Raw genomic sequence first — 23,143 nt, 5'->3', positions numbered from 1 at the left:
CGCCAAAAAACAGGCCTTCGGGAATACCGATTCCCCATCTGGCATTGGGTCAAGCAGGAAGTGACGCGCTTGCGGTCACTTTCTGCTTTGGGGTATGCGGAAGTGCATGGAAGTGTATTGTTAAAATAATATGCTTCTGCGCGCCGCAAGGTTGCATTGGTAATCTTTTAAAAATTAATTTGTCGTCATAGACTAACACGCCTTCCAGGTCGACGCAGAAGCCGCGCAGTAACGTACAGTAGTTCTGGACCTGCAATGGGGATGCAGTGAAAATTTCACTCGTGCCACACCATAATGCAGAAGTATGAAAGTCTCTATAGACTTTCATTGCCCGTCGGTGGGGTGCGGTAAAAATGCTGCACCGCTCTAGTGTGAAAGGGCCCTTAAAGAAACGTGTTTCTTTTTTACAGCTGATACAAATCCTGCAATTAACTACATGATGCACGCCGTGCAGTACATTCACGGCCCTGCAAAGTTCACAGGATGCACCAGGGCCGTGAATGCAAGTCTGCAGCGGCGTGCAGCCGGTGCTCGCTCCCGTTCATCCTTGCGCGCGTACTGTCGTTACCGCCGCTTTGCAGGGAAGTTAATGAATGGGACCGCAATTCCCATTCATAAATCTAAGTCCCCGATTCAATGAATACCTGTGTTTACAAATTAACTGCTCTGCCGGGGCTGACAGCCGAGAGATCATATTACAGTTCTGATTAGTCACAGATGAGGGGTAATTAGACAGGCTAAACTCTCTAAATACATATAGGGTGCATTTCTCCAGGTTATCCTTCTGTCCTGTGCAAGAGTTCAAGTCCACTTTAAATAGATTTTACAAATGGACAAGCACTCTCCCTATGAGCATGTGTCTTTATAATAGGTTTCTATATTTTCTTGTATTATATGCTTTTGGCATCTTTAGTAAAATCCTTGTGTTCCCTGTTGCTGAGGATGTGTTTGGTTTTTCATGCAGGGATGGTGGTGTGTAACTGGGTGGTCATACTCAGTGTCTGCATCACGGTTCTCTGTGTCTTTGATCCAACTGGAAGAACATTTGTAAAGCTACGAGCAACAAAGAGAAGACAGAGGAATTTACGCACTTACAACTTGCGGTAAGAAAAGCTTGAGGTCCATCCTGAATGGTGACCTCCAGGCAAATGTAATATATCTTTCATCCTATATAATGAAATACCTGTCGCTGCATCCCCCTTTTGTCCCTGTAACGAACTGCGGGCGAACTTCAGACAGCGAAGGAGGATGGGTGGCCACTGTGCATGCTAGTGTTCGGACAGCAGCAGTTGCGGCCTTGTGTGCGATTCGAGGCCATACACGGTTAGGCGAGGCCTAGCACCCATTTTTTAATGGGTGGGCCTTTTAACTAGTCTGTATATAAAATGTTGATTGAAAATCCCAACCAAAACTTCATTTTTTTAGGTCTGGACAGAGCAAAGAATGTTAGAAGCTTCTGTCTTGCTTTTATTCCTGCTAGTTTCCTTGTAGGGACAGTTTCCTCTCACTTCCTTTGGCATCACTGATAACAGGAAGGAAGTGAAGTTCTCAAATTGTGTTATACAGGCGGCAGTAAAAGTCTTAAATGACAACTTAAGTTTTTTCCGTAAATTGTTGAAAATTATTTTGTCAGAGTTGTATTTGCTAGTCTCTAATACCTAAACCTGCTTGTAGATTAGCATTATGGTATACCCTTGTTTAATGGCTCAATGTCTGCGAAAAGAAGAGAAAGCACAATACGTCCAGACAGTGCATACATGCATCCAATTTTGATTGGCCAATGATTGGACAATTTTACAATTTCCTTGTAGTATCAGTTCTTACTTACACAGTCTGCTCATAGTATTCAGAATCTGTTGGCCTTCATACTACATGGAGGTGGCAGCATTGGTCAGTTCGAGCTAAAAAGAAAAAAACAAGATCTACTTATCTGGGGCTTCCTCCAGCTCCTGGCAGACTATCTGTCCCTCACCACAGCTCTCCTCCCAGCCGGTGGTCAGGGGTCCCCTCTGTTGCAGAGACTGTCGCAGTTGCGAGCAGCGTGGCCACGCACTCCTAGGCGCAGAAGATGCGGCATCTCCAGTGGAGAGGAACCTGGGCCACCGGCTGGGAGGGAAGCTGCGGCAAGGGACATATAGGCTGCCAGGAGCTGGAGGAAGCCCCAGGTAAGTAGATCGTGTTTTTTTTTTTTTATAAAGCTCGGATGTTTCCTTTAAGGTACCCAAACTCTACTTGTTTCAATAGATTATACATCAGTTTTAATTTACTGTTTTTAGTATAAGCCAAGTTTTTGAGACCAAAAAAGTGGCCCAAAAGTGGGGGTCTTGGCTTATACTCAAGTTCTAAGCTTATAGTGACCCCGTGTGTGCACCTCCCACCGCAATATGAGCACAAAACCCCGCAAAACAATGGAGGTGTGCGGTGACCGCGGTGTCCCAATAGCCATGTGCAGGGTGCTGCTGGTACCTTGCGGTGGCCGTGTTAATTCCCACCCCCCAGAGAGGACTTTGTGGGAGACCTCCATGTCCCCTCCAGCATATGCAGTGTGGTGGTGCTTCTGTTGCTCAATGGTTTACTGGTCCACGCTGTCAACATTCCTCTGCAGCTTATCAGTCTCATTGCTATGACGCTCTCAGAGATCACTTACACATACTGCTCCACTCTAGCAGTTTTCACTGCTTATGTCCCTTCTACCACCTCCAAGCCAACTGTATTCTCCACCACAAGACCACTACAATTCCTACATATTTTTGAGGTAAAAGTTTGGAGAGTGTCGGCTCAAGTACATACAATAAACACTGAATCTAAGGAAAATCTATGGCATCAATATTACTATCAAATTATTAATCATGTATAGATCGAAAATGCTGCATGTGGGGTGTGTGGGCAGCGACAGCGCACAATGAAAGTTTGCCATAGCTTTGTATTTCATTGAGCAGTAGAAAGCTGGTGACTGCAGCCATGATCTTAATAAACGGACAACAGATTCAACTGAATTCTTGTCTAATATGTAAAGATGCAGAGAGGTATAACTGGTAAATGATTGAGATTTGGAAGATCGTTTACCTGATTTACCACACATCGATAAGCGCTGTTAGACTCTTTATAGACACACAGTTATGACCTCATCAGTATGATGCAGCTTTTCATACTCCAGTTGGTAGGACCAGACATATTTGTAGTTCCTAAGAATGAAGAGGAGGAGAGTTTTTTTTTTTCCACTGTCTAGCCAGACTCTCTCATGTTCTCACAGTACTGGCTGGACATAACAGATCTTTGGAAGGTATAATATGTGACACACACTGTGTTTTGCTGTTAGCCTGGAGTTCAGTAGTTAATGTTTCACTGCTCGCTATAGATTTACAGTTCCTTTGTGTTAAGTACAGTGAAGCTCATTCTTTGCTATGCCTGCCTGATTAATCCTTACTTTTCTCATAGGCACCGTCTGGAAGAAGGCCAAGCCAGCAGCTGGACTCGTCGTCTGAAAGTCTTCCTGTGCTGCACTCGCACTAAGGACTCTCAGTCTGTAAGCTTACAGAGCACCAATACTGTCACTTGAAATGGCTAAGCTCTGCCTCTGTATATATTCTCACGGTGATCTGAGGTCCTACTTCTCCCATGTCACAGTAGATAGATAGATAGATAGATAGATAGATAGATAGATAGATAGATGTTGATTTATACAGTGTGCGAAAGGTATGCGAACTTAAGCAAATAATCCCATTATGTATTTTTTATATAAGGCACTATTTTGATTGCTAACTAAATAATAATATTTAGTAGAATATAGCCAATAGACATTCTCCTATCCTGAATGAAAACCCCATTTCAGATTTATTTTTTTTAATAGTGGTTTATTTAAAAAAGTAAATCCAAACTTCACACCTTTGGGAAAGGAACTGTAATCCAATGGACAGCGATGAAATAAGGACACAGCACTCAAAGGCTGTATGCTTGGAGCTTAGTGGGCACACCCTACATGTTTCAGGCGGAGCCCTTCTTCAGGTGTACCACCCACAGTCCAAACAGGTTTTATATGCCCACCCCCAGGAAGTGACATAATATTCAAATATTATGTAATTTGCATAATATGCAACAAACCGTATACCAGCCTTTGCATGCTGTGTCCTTATCTCATCATTTATTTAAAAATGCCAGATTCCTCTGTCAGAGCTGTGGAGAAGCCCTGGGTGGAGCTGTTTGCAGACTCCGTTATTGTAAGTCATCCCAGCATTCATCTTGGAAGGAAGTGTGTAGTCTCCCACCCAAAGGTTAGATGTTTTTTAAGCCCTAGTTCAAATATGTGTTACATACACTGTAGAATATATAATTTATTACAATGCATGCAGGTTTGTTCATTGCACATGAAAAGTGTTGCCACTAGTTTTATTTTAGGGGACCCAGCAGGAAACCTCATTGGGAAATACTGCTAATATGATTAGGTAGACAGCACCCTCTCGAGCTGCTAGGTTTCAGATAGGTTGTAGTAAACTATGCCCGCTCTATTGAGCCATTCACAAGGCTTTGTGCTGTAGACAGTGCTGTGATTGGAGAACTGTCCCCTATGAGGTTTACTGCAGAGTCCCCTGAACTAGACTGGTGCCAATGTTTTTGCATTCTACTTTTTCATTACTTGGATGGCATGTTTTGCAATGCTGCCTTCCTTTGCTAAGTTCAGATGATGATTGGCTAGAACAGCCTTTCTCAACCTTTCTACCATGGAGGAAACCTGCATAACTTTTGGATCTCAAGGAGCCACTGCAAACAATGTTTTGATCTCGAGGAACCCCTGCATTTATTTTGGAGGAGACATGGTCTTTAAAAGTCTGTGTGGTTGTTTATTTCACTACCCCCATTACACTGCCACTCATTATACCGTCTCCTGATGCCCCAATTTAGTGCTTCTTGTTACAGTACTACCTATTATAATGTGCTCTATTATACTTCCCCCACGATGGGGGAAAATGCCAAGGAACCCCTGCAGAGTACTCAAGGAACCCTGGGGTTCCAGGGAACCTGATTGAGAAAGCCTGGGCTAGACTGAACGGCGGTCTCTGCTTATCCAAACTCCTCCCACATTCTTGTATAACTTCAAACAATCCCCTTTTTTTAAAGTTTGAAATGGTTAATAACATTTCTTTCACTTTCCATCTGGAACCTGAGATGGCGACACAACAGCATAGAAGACATTATACAAAACAGTGCAGAGTATAATTTACCTTCCTAAAACAGAAGGTATTTTCGTTAATCCAGCTGTAAGTCAACAACTGTGGGTTCCCATAACACATCACTCCTATAGACACTCAGATCCTTTCGAATCACTGAAGACAATACGACTAAGGAAATTTCGGTACTTTTCTGTTAGCCGGGCGCATCCGGTAGGTGCGCTAATTACATTAATAGGCACGTAACAAAAGGCCAAATGTATTATCAAAAGTGAGTTAATTTAATTAAATTAAGCCGGCGGCAATGTAACAGATGAAGCCGCCGGCTTCGGCTCTCTCTCCTTCCCCTGCCTCTCTCCTATACAATCCTGGCAGCCGGCGGGGACATGCGTGTCCCCCCAGAGTCGTTCTTCGCAGCAGGGAAAGCAGAGCGGGGAGGCTGCAGACATTGCTTCTGCCAGCACCCGCTCTGCAAGAACGAACGGCAGGATTCCCTGCCGTGACGAACGACTCTGGGGGGACATGCATGTCCCTGCCGGCTGCCAGTATTGTATAGGAGAGTGGCGGGGGGGGGGGGGGGGGGGGGGAGAGCCGAAGCAAGCGGCTTCATATGTTACATTGCCACCGGCTTCATTTAATTCAATTAATTCACTTTTGATAATACATTTGGCCGCAGCGAGACGGCCAGTAAAAAAAACAATAGAATCGACTACATTGCACTTTTGTTACGTGACTATTAATGTAATTAGCGCCACCAATTGGATGCGCCCGGCTAACAGAAAAGTACAGAAATGTCTATAGTAAGGTCTCAGAAATCAGTAAAATACAACACAACGTACTCATCTTGCTGTACAATTTCCAATTGTCACATAGAGTTACAGTTCTGACACATGCGTATCCTCATCTCCATCTAAAAGTGTTCCTGTCTGTTGATTGGCCAGATGATAGGCAGAGGTGTGGTAGATCCCCCACACAACTATAGTGTGACTGTGTGTTCCTTCTTATCTTATTTACTGTATTTATCTTTAATGTTAAGTTTTCTTTAAGAGCATTCAGAGGCACTACGTTAACTTCAGTATATTTTTTCACAGCTTTGAAATATAATCACTCCTCTAAGTAGGTTAATTGCAGAACTTTGCGTACTGTACATAGTTCTTCTAGTTCTTGACCCAAATATGTCTCTTCTCCCAGGATGCCTATTCAGAGATTGCCTATCTGTTTGCTGAGTTTTTCCGAGATCTGGACATTGTTCCTTCTGATATCATTGCTGGGCTAGTCCTACTGCGCCAGCGACAAAGAGCGAAACGGAATGCAGTTCTGGATGAGGCAAGTTAAGCAGGATGAGTATATTTCAAAAAGAACTGGTCTTCTTTTTCAAAGTGGGAACAATTGAGTCATTTTGGGATTATGTCAGTGGTACATAATTATTAATACTTCTTGTCCTAATAGGTAAATATTGATCTTGTGTGGGGTTGGTTAGGTGAGGAAAGGTTAGTGAGAGGGTCAGATTTGGTTAGTTTGGGGTCTCAGTTATTTCTAGAAAAAAGTAAGTTGGTATTTATAGTCATTTGTCAGGACATACTTGAAGTGTGCTGAAAAAAAAAAAATGGTGGGGGTGTAAAAACACTTACAGTACTTCTAACACTCCTATTGTATTCTGGGCCCCTCCTATTCAAAGATCCCCCCCCCCCCTTTCCCACACTCACAGCTTCACAGGAGTTAACAAAGTGGTGAACAAGTGATTCTAAACTGAGCACGGGTGAAGCTCAAACTAGATTTGTTTGTGCATTGCCATGGCCACTTCCTACAGATTAATCCACTGAAGAGCCAGTCTAATATTAAATGGTATTGGAAGGGGGAGCAGGAGGGACCCTGTAGACCACGAGCAATATGAGGGGTGTCGGGAAAGTTAACTAAAATAATACATGCCCAATTTTAATTTAGCTTTTGCTCGTTCTAGCTTCAGTGAAAGGCTGGGTTAGTTTTTTGGGTTCCGTCTGTGGAAAAGGATATGTTTAAAGTAACCCACCTGTCCGCACTCTCTCTCTCTCTCTCTCTGCTGTTGATAACCTACTGCACAGGCTCCCAGTTCTAATTTCTTTTTGTTGTGTGCAGAGTGCTCCTCCCACTCCTGTGACCCTGCCCATGCAACCATTTACCAGATCTAAAGGTGGCCACACACCAAACAATAAGATGAAGCGATTTTACGGCCATTCGATAAATATGATCGGATCTCCTGAAAAAAAAAAATGTAAAAGCTTTCTTTTCATTCGACTGAAAAATCCGATTGGAATTCCCGCTTTTTTTCGATTTTTATTGATCCAGAATGCTGGACATTTTTCTTAAATGTATCTAAAGATTGTATAGTGTGTGTTAGATTAGATTAGCAATTTTCCAATCATATCATAATTGGGGGAAAATTGGTGTGTGGTAAATTGGTCCTATTTTTGAAATATTACAATCAGTCAGAAAAATTGTTTGCAATTCTTGAATTGAACAGATATTTAAAACATTGTACGTTGTTGCCACCTTAAATGTGTTCTTAGCAATAACTATGTACATCTCTGGAACCTAATGTTTGAGATCTATATAGGAACATTAGAAGTCCACAGTAAACCAATATGGAAGCACAAAGCGCAAATATCAACTGACATCTGCAAGCAAGGGTTGCTTTAAAGGGAACCTGAAGTGCAAAGTTTATGGAGGCTGTCATATTTATTTCCCTTTAAACTAAACCAGTTGCCTGGCAGCCCTGCTGGTGTATTTGGCTGCAGTAGTGTCTAGGGATGGTCAATGAGATGCAAATAATTTTGAGTTGATGCAGGGTTATGCAAATTTTATATGTACATTTAGGCAGCTTTAAATTGGACCAATCGAATGTTACCTCAGCAGGAATTGATTGGTTCATGTTCAAGCTGCATAAAGTAGCATGCAAAGTTTGCATAATGCTTAATCAACTTGAAATTATGTGCATCTCATTGACTATCCCTAGTAGTGTCTAAATCGCACCAAAAACAAGTATGTAGCTAATCTTGTCAGATTTGACAGTAATGTCAGAAACACCTGATTTGCATATGCTTATTCTGGGTTTATGGCTAATAAAAATATTAGCGGCAGAGGATCAGCAGGCTAGACCGGCAACTATTGCTTAAAAGGAAATAAATGGCAGCCTCCATATTCTTCTCACTTCAGGTTCCCTTTAAGTGCATAGTTAGGGATGGTGAGTGAAGGGGATGGGATAGGAGTTTGCACTTTTTGGGCTTAAAGTGGACCCAAATTAAAAAGACAAGATTTCAGAAATAAAATCTATTTTCTAAATTATAATAATAAATAGCAGCCTTTTTTTCAGCTGCATGATGACAAATATAAAATATTTTACATTTATTGGAGAAACCCCTCCCTTCCTTTCAAATTGCCGGCATTTTTCCGGCAAACTGGTGGAGTAGATAGTGTCCGGCAATGGAGGAATTGCTAATGGCTGCCCCCAGTATAACCCTAGTTATGAAAAGAGAAGGGTGAAAAGCATGCACTGAAATGCTTATAGGCTTGAAGGAGTGTTTATTTAGCTTTGTATGTGTTAGAGTGGTGCAACTAAATATTTTTAATTTAAAAAATGTTTGGTTTGGGTCCGCTTTAAGTGAATGTTGGGTGAGTAGATTGGGATCACTGGTGTAAGGGAATGTTAGAGAATAAAGTTAGTGCTAGCACAGCATGGAGGATTAGGTGAGGCTAGGCCATGTTGGGGCAATTTGGCGTTGAAAGCTTCAAGGTGACCTGAAGTGTGGGGAATACAGAGCCCCCCATATTATTCTGTCACTATTAGACACAGACAGACACAGAACATTTATATTGCGCTTTTCTCCTGGCGGACTCAAAGTGTAAGAGCTGCAGCCACTAGGGCGTGCTCTATAGGCAGTAGCAGTGTTAGGGAGACTTGCCCAAGGTCTCCTACTGAATAGGTGTTGGCTTACTGAACAGGCAGAGCTGAGTTCCGACATTTTTTTTTTTTTTCACTGTTGCATGGTTCTTTTGGCTTTTTACGTGCAAAAAAGCATGCAGTCAGTTGCTTTAGAATTGCTGAGAACACCTGGACTTTTCCCGGGTCAGTGATCCAGAATATATAAAACATCCAAAAAATGTATAATCCGCACAAAAGACAGGCCAGTGACCTTTTTTTGTGTGTTTTTTTTTTGTTGTTGTTTTTTTTCTCTAAGTCCAGTAGTAACTCGTTCTGTATTCCTCCCACTTCGGGTTATGCTGAATCCCGTAGACTTGGCATTAGAAAATTGGCAAGAAAGAGTTGCACAAAGCCACAGCAGTATTGGGATACACTGTATATGGCATAATGACATTACTGACATTGGTAGTGTTTCTCTGGGCAGTTCTTCTCTCTGACATTTAACAGGTGCAGCCCAATGTCACTTCCCTGTGAAATGGAACATATTCTATGCTGAGCTGCACTATTCTCTGTCTTCAGGCTAATAACGACATATTGGCTTTCTTGTCTGGCATGCCAGTCACCCGAAAAACAAAGTACTTGGACCTGAAGAATACTGTGAGTATGCAGCTGTCACGGCTTCACTACAAGTACATTCATGGAGTCGTATCTCCTCCTTACGGCTTCTCTCTTCCCTCTTCCAGCAAGAGATGCAGCGCTACAAGGAGGTTTGCTACTACATGCTTTTTGCACTGGCAGCATATGGCTGGCCCATGTACCTCATTAGAAAGCCAACATGTGGCATCTGTCGGTTGGCGGGCGCATGCTCGTAAGTACTCTGATCGTGTGTGTTTCCTTCTGTTTTTTGCGTGTCGCTGACATTTGTATCTCCATTCCTGGTGTGTGTGCGCTCAGTTGCTGTTGCATTTCATTTTATTTTGATGCCTTCAGCATATTTCTGAATCTTTTATGCATATTTATTTTCTTAGCTGTGGATTTCCTCTCTGACATACACACTATTTGTATCTGCTTGTGTCTTTGCTGCAATTAGTAGCTGCTGCTGCCCCTGCTCTGCCCGCCCGCGCTTTGCTCCGGGAGTCACCATTGAGGAAGACAACTGCTGTGGTTGTAACGCAATTGCCATAAAGCGTCACTTCCTGGATGAGAATATGAACATGGTGGACATTGTGTACACGTCGTGCCATGATGCGGTTAGTCTGACTATTACCTTCTTACTGAAACTTGTGCACACAATGACTTTTTCACAGACCGCAAGGAACGCAGCACTGCTATTGTTTAAAATGAGAATGCTTAAAGTGTACCTGAACTCTTGCACAGGACAGAAGGAAAATTTAGAGAAATGCACCCTGTATGTATTTAGAGAGCTTAGCCTATTTCCCCCTGATCTGTGACTAAACACAAGTTGTAATTTGATCCCTCAGCTGACTGCCGTGGCAGATAAGCTCATTTGAAAGCACAGGATGTTAACAATATGTCTGCTTCCATGAAAGCAGGAAGTGGAAACACTGCAGATTAATTGCAGGATTTGTATCAGCTGTAACAAAACATTTTTTTTTAAAGAGACTGTAACAAAAAAAAAAGTTCCCCTGGGGGGTACTTGCCTTGGGAGGGGGAGGCCTGAAGGTCCCAATGAAGCTTCCCCCTCCCCTGTAGCTGCAGGCAATCCAGCGCTGGCTCCGCCGAAGCGTCCCGCAATCCTGGCTCGACAAGGCTTGATATATTTACCTTCCTGGCTCCAGTGGGGGCGCTGTTGCGGCTCTCAGCACAGAGATAGGTGGAAATAGCCTATTGGGTCCGCTCTACTACGCAGGCGCAGGAGACTTGCATCTGCGCACTAGAGCGGCCCGACAGCGATCGGCTATTTCCGCCTATTTCTGAGCGGAGAGCCGATCCTGCGCTGGAGCCGGGAAGGTAAATATTTACATCCCCGCTGTTTGGAGGGGCACAGCGAGACCGCCGTGGGACACAAGACGACGGGGGAAGCCTCGATAAGATACGGAGCCTTCCCCCCACCCGAGGTAAATACCACCCAGGGGAACGTTTTTTAGTTACAGGTTTTCTTTAAAGGTTATTATGCTGTTGCGCATCTTTTAGTGCAGAGAGGAAGTTCTGAGTTCAGGTCCACTTTAATTCCCAAAAGACTACAGTAATTGTCTGCTGATCGTTAACACCAAGATGTTTGTCCCACTTGGACCCTGCGGTAACAGCAACACTGAAGCTGACCATACACTTATCAATTTCTACCCAATGTTCCAAAACAAACTATTCCTTTCAGAAGGAATCTATTCCAACCACACACAGCACATCGATTTTTAATAGATTCCAGCAAGAGATCTATAAAAAAATTGATTGGACTGCAGCATCGCACTGTTCAATGCAGTGAAATGCTATGGCCCGTCGATAATCTTCCACTCCTGCCCCAACCCCAGTTGACCTAGATTTTCCGTCCAAATACTTTTGACCGTTTATTTGGTCAAGATCGATAGAATCAAACATTTTAGGGAGTCGATTCCCATCCGATTCGATTAGAGTGATTGAATCTGCAGGGAATCAAATGGAAAAATGGATGTGTGTATGGGCACCTTTTGGCAAATTAACTATGTATTATTATTATTATTTATCAAACCTCATAGGAAGAACACATTAAAGTGAACCTGAAGCATTTTTAACCTCCTGAGCGGTATGCCCAACACTGTCAGGCATACCGCTCGCTAGAATCACAAGTCCCCCAGGAACATTCTAATAGATGTAATGTCCCCACAAGCTTTAGCTAGTACTAGGCTAGCTATTATAAGTAGCCGGCACCCTCCGATCACCGCTGATCCAACCACTTAATACATTACCCCACCTGGCTCCAGCCATCAGTGCAGCCTCCCCGCACAGCTCCGGTCTCTCTATGGGGAGGATTGGGTCTGTGCATGACGTCGTCATGTGCAATCCTCCCCATAGAGAGACCGGAGCTGTGCGGGGAGGCTGCACTGATGGCTGGATCCAGGCTGGGTAAAGTATAATCGGCGGCGATCGGAGGGTGACGGCTACTTATGCTAGCTAGCCTAGTGCTAGCTAAAGCTTGTGGGGGCATGCAATCTGTTAGAATCTTCCTGGGGGACTCTAGCTGCAAAACCTCCTGAGCAGCGTAACACTCAGGTGGTTAAAAAAACAACCTAAGTAGGGGGGAAGGCTCTGGGTCTTATAGAGTCTTCCTATTCCTCTCCTTGTCCCCTCGTTATAGCACTGTCACTCCCTTTAGGAGTCTCCAACTGATGGATCAGTGTCTGCTCTCTTCCACCGCGGGAGGCTTTGTGAGCATGAGTGCTCCTAAAGACGTGCAGTTCCGTAGTGCACTTGTGCGAGCGCGCTCTCTTGCATATGCACAGTATAGAGCTGCCCGTCTTCAGGAGCACTCTGGCTTACGAACACTTCCGAAGCCTCCTGCGGTGGTAGATTTGAACGGGGTAGAGGGTGCTGGAACGGGGATCATGAGAGGAATGTACTACTTTAGTATACTACTTTTTACTACCTTTTTTTCAACGTATGCCACAAGGGATGCCTAGACACTGTAAATCTGTAGTAACTTGGCAGTACACATCAATGCTCACACCATTTACGCAACAGAAACACACCAGAACAAGAATAAACACAGGTACACCCAACCCCTTGGCTAACACAAAACATAATTATAAACAGATCATCACTCATCACCAAAGAGAGAGGAGCATGCAGTATGTAGACCAATTAAATAATATTAACCTTAAGCGCACTGAAACTTCTGCAAAGTGACATTTTGACAGAAATAAAAGCGTTGGTATTATTGTTTTACATAGGAACTCGCCGTTTACCAAAGATTATAGTCAGCGGCTGATTAGGCCTGCCAAGGCGTTTCCACGTGATCAGTCCCTACACTAACCTCTGTGTAGACATTGTACCTTAATGCAGTTTCTCTGAATTGTTTCCTCTCTGAGTTTTTTATATTTCATATAGTTTTGTATCATTACAATATCAAGCATGTCTTAGTTGCAAAATGCCTTACTACGTGAGTAATCGCAAAGAATGGTGCTGCAGCAGCATAGCCCCAGGATTTTTTTTATGCAGGCCAGATTATTAGTACTGTTGAACCTTTACTATCAAATGAATTAGTCTTAAAGCGAACCTGAACCAAAACTAAACTAATGAGATAATTATGTGTGTAGTAATAATGGTAAATAGTTGAGGCTGGATAGTGTACTGGTTAAGGGCCCTGCCTCTGACACAGGAGACCTGGGTTCAAATCTCTTCCTGTTCAGTAAGCCAGCACCTATTCAGTAGGAGTCCTTGGGCAAGATTCCCTACTGCTACTGCCAATAGAGCGCATAAATGTTATTTGTTTTATTTGTTTAGTGTAGAACATTAAAATAGTGTATTAATAACATGGAACCGTCTCCTATTTTTAATTTATGTGTTAGATCTGAATTTTTTATACTGAATTCTAAACAGCAGCGCTGACAGTCTGATGTAAAATCTGCTACATGCAGCAGCAGAAAAGCAAAAGAAGTAATGACCCTTTGAACCTTTCAGCACTAAAACCTTGTCAGCATTGTTGCCTTAGCCAGATAAAAGTTTCTCCTTCTGTTTACTTTTCAGGACTTCAGGATAAGTTCAGCTTTTATTTGCCTGCTTTATTTTCCTAGATAGCATAACTAGTTTTGTAACACTTGCTGTGCAGAAAAAGAGAAAGGGACTTTTCTTAGTAGGACTAGTACCGTAAGTACCTCTGCTTATCTTATTGTGTCAGCTCAGGTATCCTTTAAGAGAATTTGTGAAGGATGGACATTTGTTATAATTTGACTACCTACTGTTATGGTAGGCATGCACTACACAATATCTAGGCATTACTGCTAATGGTTGTTCAGAGTGGTGAAACAGATTAGTACACATTCCTTTTTTGGCGACTGTTACTCTTTTAGTTAAATGCTGGTTTAGACTGACAGTAGAGGAGCCACATTGTCACCAGATCCCCATTCAGCAGAGATCAGCCCCTGACAAGCATGCATGTGTTCACACCTGATTGTGCTGGATGACTGTTTGTCAAGGTGTAGGGGTTAGGCAGCCACGTACATCTGCATTCTTACAGTGTGCCAGTGCAGATCTTATACAGTATTTCAGCTGACCAGTGGTGTAGCAATAGGGGATGCAGAGGCTGCAACCACACTAGGGCCCCTTAACCAGATGGGCCCACTAGGGCCCTCCTTCATTCATCTTATTAGCTTTTCATTGGTACTGTGCTGGTAATAAACACCTCTATATGTGTATTGCATAGTGGTAATCCTTAAACTCTTTCCTTGCTCTTTTTACACCTCTCTGACACTGCAGCTGTCCTTGGTAGGTTTTGAAGCTTCACATCAATAGAGTGCTCGGAGCCCCATGTAAAGATCGCACTGGGGCCCCAAGCTCCTTACTCGCGCCAGTGACAGTGCATTCAGAGTTTAAGAACCCGCAATTGACTAACCGTTTTTGAACGCTTGCCCACCAGCCAGTCCAGTGACACTTTTCAGCAATTCAGTGAAGGCATTCAGTTTGGGAAAGCACACAGAGGTCCACTTGTGTGAACACTGAAAACATACAGGGTTTGATTTGCTGAGGCAACTCCAGTGAGGATATCATAGGTAATCCAGAAAACCTGGACTGGATTAATTAAAAACCATCTGCTATTATGTCACTATAATTAGCCACCCTCACCTGGGTCATATCATATAATTAGTGTTGTGGAGAGATTTGAGAATTAGTGGCTTTGTGAGCAAGTGTTGTACTTTATTTTTTATGGTTTTGTTGTTGTTGTTTTTTAAAGCCAGCATATCCTTTTTTTTTTCTTTCTTTTTTTAAGGTAAAAGTTTTCACTGTGGGCACCTGCATGAAACTGCAGTCACACAACTGCCAGTTCACTAACCTTACAGCAATCCACTATGTTTCAACTAGGTTTAAAAAAAATACAGTTTTTAGTTGCCCACTAATGTTACAACTTTTATTGTACAATCTTAGCACTTCTATTACACAGCTTGGGTAATCCAGATTGTAGCATTAATGGACACCTATAGTTTTCCTGATCTCTTATGATATCCCCACTAAAGATCTCTGGAGGGGCCAGTTTACCGATCGCTACAGCACTGCGATTAATATGTAAATTGCAGTGCTTATTTTCCACTTGTGCAATTTGATGACCTCTGAATCGCAATCACTAGCTTGCAGCATTTTTTGTTTATTTGTGCTCCTACGCTTGTATAGGAGGGCGCCACTATGTGTTTTTCCCCCATGATCGGCAAGTCAAACTATATTTCTGGCAGGGTTTCTTTTCCACCCATCAGAAATCGCCAACCAAAATTGCGCCATACAACCGACGAATCTCGGCCAAATTGCAGTAGTGGAAATAGAAGGAAGCACGATCACATTGCAGTGCGATTTTGCTTGCATCGTGTTTACTAGTAGATAAGGGCTTTTATATTGTGTTTTTATCCTGGTGGACTCAAAGCGCTTCACAGTTGCAGACACTAGGCCTCGTTTCCATCTGTCCGCTTTTCAGCAACATGTATCAATCTGTAACATTGATGTCCTGAAAAAAAACAGACAGAATCACACTTGGAAATGAGGCCTGTGGGCCCTTTCACACCAGAGGGATTTTTCGGCGTTTTAACGCCACGGCCGAAGTTGGCGTTTTGCTAGGTAAAAGAAAGTCCATAGACTTTCATTTTACCTTTCACATCTAACTCGGCGTTTTGGAGCGTTGCGTTTCAACGCTCCCAGGAGCTTTTTCAGGGCTGTTTACAGCCGAAGTTGGCTGTTGGCGTTTCAATGATAGTCAATGGAAAACGCTAACTTCAGCGTTTTCAAAGCGTTTTCAAAGCGTTTTACAGCTAACTTGTTCACTTATTTTTATAGAAGAAAAAAAGAGGACGTTTTCATATGAGCTGTAAAACTCTTTCAAAAGGCTTTGAAAACACTTTGAAAACGCTATGTATTGGCGTTAAGCAAAAGGCTGACTTTCAGCCTTTTCTACCGCAGCCGCTTGTTCACACTAGAAGAGCTTTTTAAGCGCTAATGATTTTGAAAAGATCTTTCTAATGCAATGCTATGGGGGATTTTTACAAAATCACATCCTTTCAATGTGAACACACACATAGGATAACGTTAGCAAGAGCTTTTAAAACTGCAAAGTACGTAGAAAAGCTCTTGTATGAATAAGCTCTCCACAGACGACCAAAGACGCCTTACTGTTTACGTACTAGCTTGAGCCGGGATTTGAAGGCTCAAATCCTATATCAAAGGCTGCACACTTAACCAGACCACACCTAACACTATCCAGCTGCTGCTTTTAGTAGATGAGGCCCATTGACTCCATCCATAGTGACCTTGGTGAGAACGACACTCTGGACCTCATTACTGATTGACACGAATGCTACATTTGTAATGATTCATAGAGCGGTGCTGTAGTTGCATTCTTAGCCTTTGGATAATTAGGCTTAATTCTACAGTAGTGTGGATATGTAATTGCCGGAATCCTGTGGGATTATGTTGTAGCTGTATAATTACTGGCAGCGCTTGGATGTCCTGGTCCAAACACAATGCTTGCTCAAAGTAGCTTAGCAGAGGCCTCTTGGTTTTTTTTCTCTGCAGAGCTGTCATACAGCCTGAAAGCACACCCTACTTTTATAGTAATGGTAGCTAGATGGTAGACTGAACTAATATGCATCCTGTCTTGCGCAGTGTGGGTGTACCTCCTCATTGCCAGGCAAGATATGTTTTATTGGCTACTTATTTTTCTGCCTCAATGGCTGCATACAGTTCTTGATGGGTTGGGGAAAATCTGGAGTCTATCAGGCAGTGAAATGGGTGATACACATACATTAGTTTGAGGTCTACTCTTGAAGAATTTATTTTTAATAGTAATAGGCCTAAAGTTAGTCAGGACACAATTAAAGCTGTACTATCTCTTTTCCTTCTGACTTGGGCTATTGCTGGGGAATCTTTGTTGGTTGGTGGGGGGATTTGCTGTTTATTATTTTGTGCACTATATTCTCCTGACGACACCCTCTTACAGGAGGAAACTTTGTTTAGTTAGCATTGTATATATATGCACCCATTTTTCACACCTGATTCCTACCACCATTTACCTTCTATGAAGGTCTTATATACCTATTAGTGGCTGGCCCTTCTCAGGGGGCACGGTGGCACTGTGATTGGTTACTCTGGCCACACATAGTGGTCAGAGTATTTTACTTTTATCCAATCACATTCATGCCGATTTAGCCCCCTGCCACTAAGTAGGTTCATTTTACTATTTGATCCATATTGTGATTCTGGTGCATCTATGCAATATACATAGGGCTGAGTGACTTTATCTTTTGTGACCATTACAGAAGGGATAGCAACACCCCACCTTTCACATACCAGGTGGGGGGATCAGCAAAGACCCCCCCCCCCCTCTATTTTTTGGCTACATGTCACTTTATACAGGCCTTTTGCATGGTACACTGTGGTTTTATTATATGCTCACAGGTCATCATTCAGTACAAGGTGCCTGACTGTGGAGCCAGTAACTTATCTGGTTGCTGTTTGTGTACAAGTAGGTTAGGTCGGCATGGACAAAGTGAAGAGTGTATACATTTACCTGTACTGATTCCGTCATGAGGCTGTCCCCTTTCCCTTGCTGTCCCATATTTAACTGGATATTTTCTTTATGTTCTTGATGAAAAAGACAGTGTTTGATTGGCTACTGAATGCAGCACCTTGTTTTCCTCCACTTTCTGTGATGCCTCCTCCTAATCCTGACTTGTGTTGCCAGCAGCCTCGCCACACAGTCATTTCACACTTTGCCCTGCCAAGAAACGCTGGAACCGCTGATGAATGTTATGCAGCAAATCCTCCTATTAGCAATGTCATATACATCTTCTTTTTGTAGGTTTATGAAACCCCATTCTTTGTGGCAGTAGATCATGACAAGAAGAAAGTGGTGATAAGCATACGTGGAACACTCTCTCCAAAGGTAAAAGCAAAAGAATCATTTAGATTTGAGCTGTAGGATTTATTTTTCAACTTCTTTTATGCTATATTCTTGTAGTCATATAACAGAACCATTTGTGTTGTCTCAGGATGCCTTGACAGACCTGACAGGAGATGCAGAGCGCCTGCCAGTGGAAGGTCACCATGGAACGTGGTTGGGTCACAAGGTAACTGGCTGGATTAAGAAAGTGTGCAGGAAATATGATATTTTACATGGGGTGTGGTGAGGAAGAGTTGATGCAGCAGATCCTCAATTCATCGAGTGATTAAACCTGAAAGGTTTGCGAAGGCCACATGTAGATATTTACCTCGGGAGGGGGAAAACTCTGGATCCTAAAGAGACTTCCTCCTGTCCTCATACATCAGTCTGTTCCAGCACTGAGTCCCCTGAAGAGAGGCCTCCTTGTGCATAGGCACTAGCACCGTCCCGTGCAGTAGCATGAACCCGATCTGGCCCGGCTTCTTCTGAATAAAGTTGAGTGGAATGGTGCTAGTGTGCCTGTGCATGCTGTCAGTAAGCCCTTTTTGGGGGTCTCAGCGCCAGAGCACGCTTTTTGGAGGAGGCTGAGGGCAGACTCTTTAGGATTCAGAGACTTCCCCCTCCTGAGGTAAGTATTTCTTAGGGGCACTTTTTCGTTACAGATAAACTTTATTATTTTCAAAGCAAGTCCTCCAGATACTTAAACGAAGAAGAAAATTACATTTTTTCCTTTTAATCATTCTGGCTTACATAATCTGGCTGTTGGACCAGTGTCCCTGCAAAATACGCCACTTACACCGTACTCTTGAAAAGCAGCGGGAGGGAGAGGCGTTTCTAGCACCGGCCACAGATCCTCACATAAGGCATTGTATGGGGCAGTGAAATATGGTGTCACACGGCCTGGCCTCCACAGGAGAAAATCTACCAAGCAGCATTTCACAAAGAAAAAAGGCATTTTTTCCAAAAACATGCAAAACAGGGACTTAACATGCAGCATTTCAGGACCTCAGGACCTGGAAATCATTGCAATAAGCAATCATTGTGAACGGTCTCAGCGTTCCTCCCCCCGCGCCTCATGACTGTCTAGCGTATTTGCTCATCTCAGTGACATTTCAGTGACAAAGGTTGGGAGGCGGCAACTCTTCAAATGTGTTACTTTTTACTTGACCTTTACAGAACAAGTCCCAAGAGCTAGTACAATCAGTCTGTAGGGTTGGTTCACGCGGGTAGCTGGCAGGACAACTGGCTGATGCTGAATGCTTTTCTGCTACAGAAAAGCTTCGGTTTTGGTTCCCATTGTGTCACATTTTGAGCCCCTAGGCCTAGGGGAATATAAAACCGTGCAAATGCAGCTGATGCTACACATAATGTATGAAATGAAACGACAGGATCCACTGTGACATTTACATGAACGACACCAACTAACGCTTCCATTCATTTTATTGCAATGGCGGTAGATCCTTTTAAACAATGTTTGTTTTTTTTGTTTAGCTCCTATGTGAACCAAACTGCTATCCTTACCCTGGCACAGGATAAAGGAGTTACCTTGGCCAGATTGCAACATTACTGATGTTGTACCGTCTGCACGGCTTACACTGTGTGCTGCAGGCAGCCCATGTTTGTCTGTTGTGAACCTGCATGGGAAGCGATGGCAGCCTCCTGATTGGTCACTGAGGTTGTAATGCATTTTTGGCATTGTAAAGGACACTTAATAGCAAACGTAAAGGTAGCCATACATCTAGCGATTTGGCTGTACGATCCACCATTCGATTCGATCATTTTATAGAATGGAGAGAGAATAGAGTTTATTCCAGAATTTCCAGTTGATGAATTCATTTCGAATCAACCAGCTTAGTCGATCGAGCAGGGTGCAAGATATGAGCGCACAGAAATTGGCTACTGTTCACATGTCATTCGATCGACTCTGAATCAATTTTTGCATTCAGAGCATGGAGACACTAAATCGGTCAGATCAATTTTTGAAGGTGAATCGCATAGGATATCATTTGTAGCGTGTGGGCCACTAGTCGATCGACTTTCAATCAACCATACTGAAGTAGATTCCTTAATAAAGCCGATCGCTTTGTCGATTAAATCAGAAACGCTAAATGTATGGCTACATTAATTGTTCTAAAACTACATCTAAAGGGAATTAGCGGAATGACTATGACTAGGTGGACTTAAAACAAGCAGGACAGGCATAGGTGAAAGCGACATAATATGTTAATGTTAACATTCCCCTTCTTCTTCTTCTTTTTTTTCCCCTTAAATACCTTGTTTAGCAGCCAGGACTGTAGTGGGGGTAAAGTTCCTGTCCCATGCCCCCTAGAGCTGTTTCTCTTGTACAAACATACTACAGAGACTACACATTGGTAACACATTAGCTATGTGAACTATTCCCACAAATCACCTTTTATTTGGCAGTGTCAGCATTAGTCATATTACAGTAATGTCGCTTACATCTCAGTCTCACCCCTGTCAGTGACCCTGTGGGGACAGTAAATAGAGATGACTGATTAATGTATTTTTCTCTTTTGGTGATGTCATTTTTGATCCCGTGGGATAAAGCTTTCTTTGACCGTTGTATGTTATCACCTGCAGGGGATGGTGCTTTCCGCAGAGTACATTAAGAAGAAGTTGGAGCAAGAAATGGTTCTTTCCCAAGCTTTTGGCCGAGATCTGGTAGGTTAGACCTATTTGTGAGTGACACATCTTATGTAGATGTAGAATTTACCCAAGCTCAGTTATTCAAAGTGTCTGAGAGCACTGGTGTGATTTCAAATGCTGGTCACAAAATAAAATGAGGAATTTGACACTTCTGTACACATGAAAAAGGGGTGTTTCTGACTCCTTTGTATACCATCCAGAGATAGAATGAGCTAAACAGTGTCCAGTATGAGGACATGGAAAGCTCAAACTAGTTTGGAGAGGTTTATATCATTCATCACTATTGCCACAGAATCTCCTTGTACTTTGTTTCTAGCCATGATTCATCTTGCCATTCCAGCAGAGGGTTTTATTTGAAGTCTATGGAAATGATAGATTGCAAGTAGAAAAGAACGGCACCATCAGTTGTATCTTTGCTCTTTTATTGTTAAAAAGACACTCAAGACATCTTAATATAACGACGTTTCAGAGGTAGTTCCTCCTTTGTCAAGTGTATGTCAGTGTCTAAAGTTCCATCTCAAACATTCAGCTTTATATAGTCATGTAACATGGAAATTAGCCAATCACATTTGCCTGTCACCTATGGTGACCAATCCCCTCTCACTATGTCAGGCGGACCTGATGGGGAACTTACTACCTAACATGCAAATGTGGGCAGCCACTGGAAACTCCCATGTATGCGCAGGTGGAGGCGGAGGAGACACGCGGGGGGTGCCCTCGTCAACTGAAGACGTCGACCAATCCCCTGTGGGTAGATGGTGACCTCATTCTGGATACGCCCACAATGCAAGCGGACCAGATGGGAAACCTCACAGGTTCACGGAGACGCAGCCACCTCCGCGCCTCCTGGATCAGACGTCACAGGACCTCGTGTGTGGAATGTAAACAGACCGCACACGTGGCCACAATGTCAACAGAAGCACGGACAGCCGCTCTGCCTGCCCCCAGTCTACGCACGTCCAGGATAGCTCTTAGGATCATTTTCACACAAATCAAATACGCATAATATTACTGTTGATCATCAGAGGGAACCCAAAATAAAAATGAATAAATACGATAGAAAGAGAATTACGGTAGATAAACGGCAGCATATCATATTCCCTATTCATACCCCAGGATTCTAAAGTATCTAAACGTTTAATCCATACTGCTTCCCTATAGAGTAATCTTTTAACCCTAATATCCAATATCTGGAAACTTAATTGGCGCACACTTTGTTTTGTATATATAAAAATATATAAAAGTCCACAAGGACATTTCAATGCGTAAACAACATATTTGGAGTTACAATCAAATTGGCCTTTAATTTTAAGCGTAGTACCTAAATGGGGATGTCTAACTTCCTGACCCCTAATAACACTATTACTGCTGACACATCCCAAACATGGGTAAGTGCCACTTGGGCGATTAGATGTTGGATATATTATTTTAGAACCTAAATCAGCATGGACTAATTTGTCCCTCAACGTGGGAGCACGTCTATAAGACATAAGGGGAGTAGTCTGAAATTCTTCGATATCGGGAAAGGCATCTTTAAGGATGTACCAATTTTTTTTGTATGGCATCCGCAATTCTCTCACTATGTATATTGTGTTGAGATACATAAGGAACTCTTTTACTATGTCCCCTCCGATGACCAACAGCAGAAGATCTCTGATGCTGTATTCTCTGCCTAGCCCTACTAAGCACCTGCCGAGGATATTTTCTCTCTTCAAACTTTTGCTGCATCTCATCCAATCTAGTGTTTCTCAAATCTACTTTGGTAACTATACGACTGACCCGTTGAAATTGACTTCCTGGAATAGAAAGAATCGTGCTGGGAGGATGATAGATTAATGGGTAATCTAGCAAGAAAGATCGAGACAGGTGCAATGAGAAATGGAGGAAAAATGTAGCTTTTGCCCATGGCAACTCAGCAGGATTCAGTTGCTAAATAGAACAAGATTTCTGATTGGTTTCCTGGGCAACTACTTTTGCACTAAATTTTTTGGCACGGATGGTCAATGAGATGCAAATAATTCCGGGTTCATGCAGATTTGTGCAAGTTTGTCTGCAACATTTTCTGCTGAAGTGGAATTTGATTGGTCCATCTTAAATGAATACTTAAGTCAGCTGAAAAAAATGACTTTTACTCACCCGGGGCTCTCCTCAGCCCCCTGCAGCTGAACGGTGCCCTCGCCGTGTCCCTCCGTTGCGCCTGGACTCGCCAGCGGCCACTTCCGGTTCGGCCGTCACCGGCCGACAGGCTGGGAACGCGGCTGATTAGCCGCGTTCCCGGCCACAATAGCGCCCTCTATAATGCTATTGCGGCCGGGAACACAGCTAATAGGCCGTGTTCCCAGC

General features: G+C 43.1%; 1 protein-coding gene across 3 annotated transcripts in view; it reads left to right on the top strand.

Moving 5' to 3' along the window:
• DAGLA (diacylglycerol lipase alpha) overlaps positions 1–23,143 on the top strand; it is a 153,824-nt gene that overhangs the window by 96,692 nt on the left and 33,989 nt on the right. For all 3 annotated transcript variants that reach the window (XR_011024755.1, XM_068260428.1, XM_068260429.1), the window contains exons 5-13: positions 965–1,103; positions 3,439–3,526; positions 6,357–6,491; positions 9,643–9,720; positions 9,807–9,931; positions 10,154–10,313; positions 18,053–18,136; positions 18,243–18,320; positions 20,735–20,815. Coding sequence is in view for 2 of the 3 variants with exons in the window: in XM_068260428.1 (XP_068116529.1) it covers positions 965–1,103; positions 3,439–3,526; positions 6,357–6,491; positions 9,643–9,720; positions 9,807–9,931; positions 10,154–10,313; positions 18,053–18,136; positions 18,243–18,320; positions 20,735–20,815 (968 nt within the window). In the remaining variant the exon portion in view is untranslated. The remainder of the gene's footprint in view (positions 1–964; positions 1,104–3,438; positions 3,527–6,356; positions 6,492–9,642; positions 9,721–9,806; positions 9,932–10,153; positions 10,314–18,052; positions 18,137–18,242; positions 18,321–20,734; positions 20,816–23,143) is intronic.

This window comes from Hyperolius riggenbachi, chromosome 11 (genome assembly GCF_040937935.1).
Source record: "Hyperolius riggenbachi isolate aHypRig1 chromosome 11, aHypRig1.pri, whole genome shotgun sequence".
NCBI lineage: Eukaryota > Metazoa > Chordata > Amphibia > Anura > Hyperoliidae > Hyperolius > Hyperolius riggenbachi.
The sequence above is the reverse complement of the archived record's forward strand: the minus strand, read 5'-3'. Positions and strand labels throughout refer to the sequence as shown.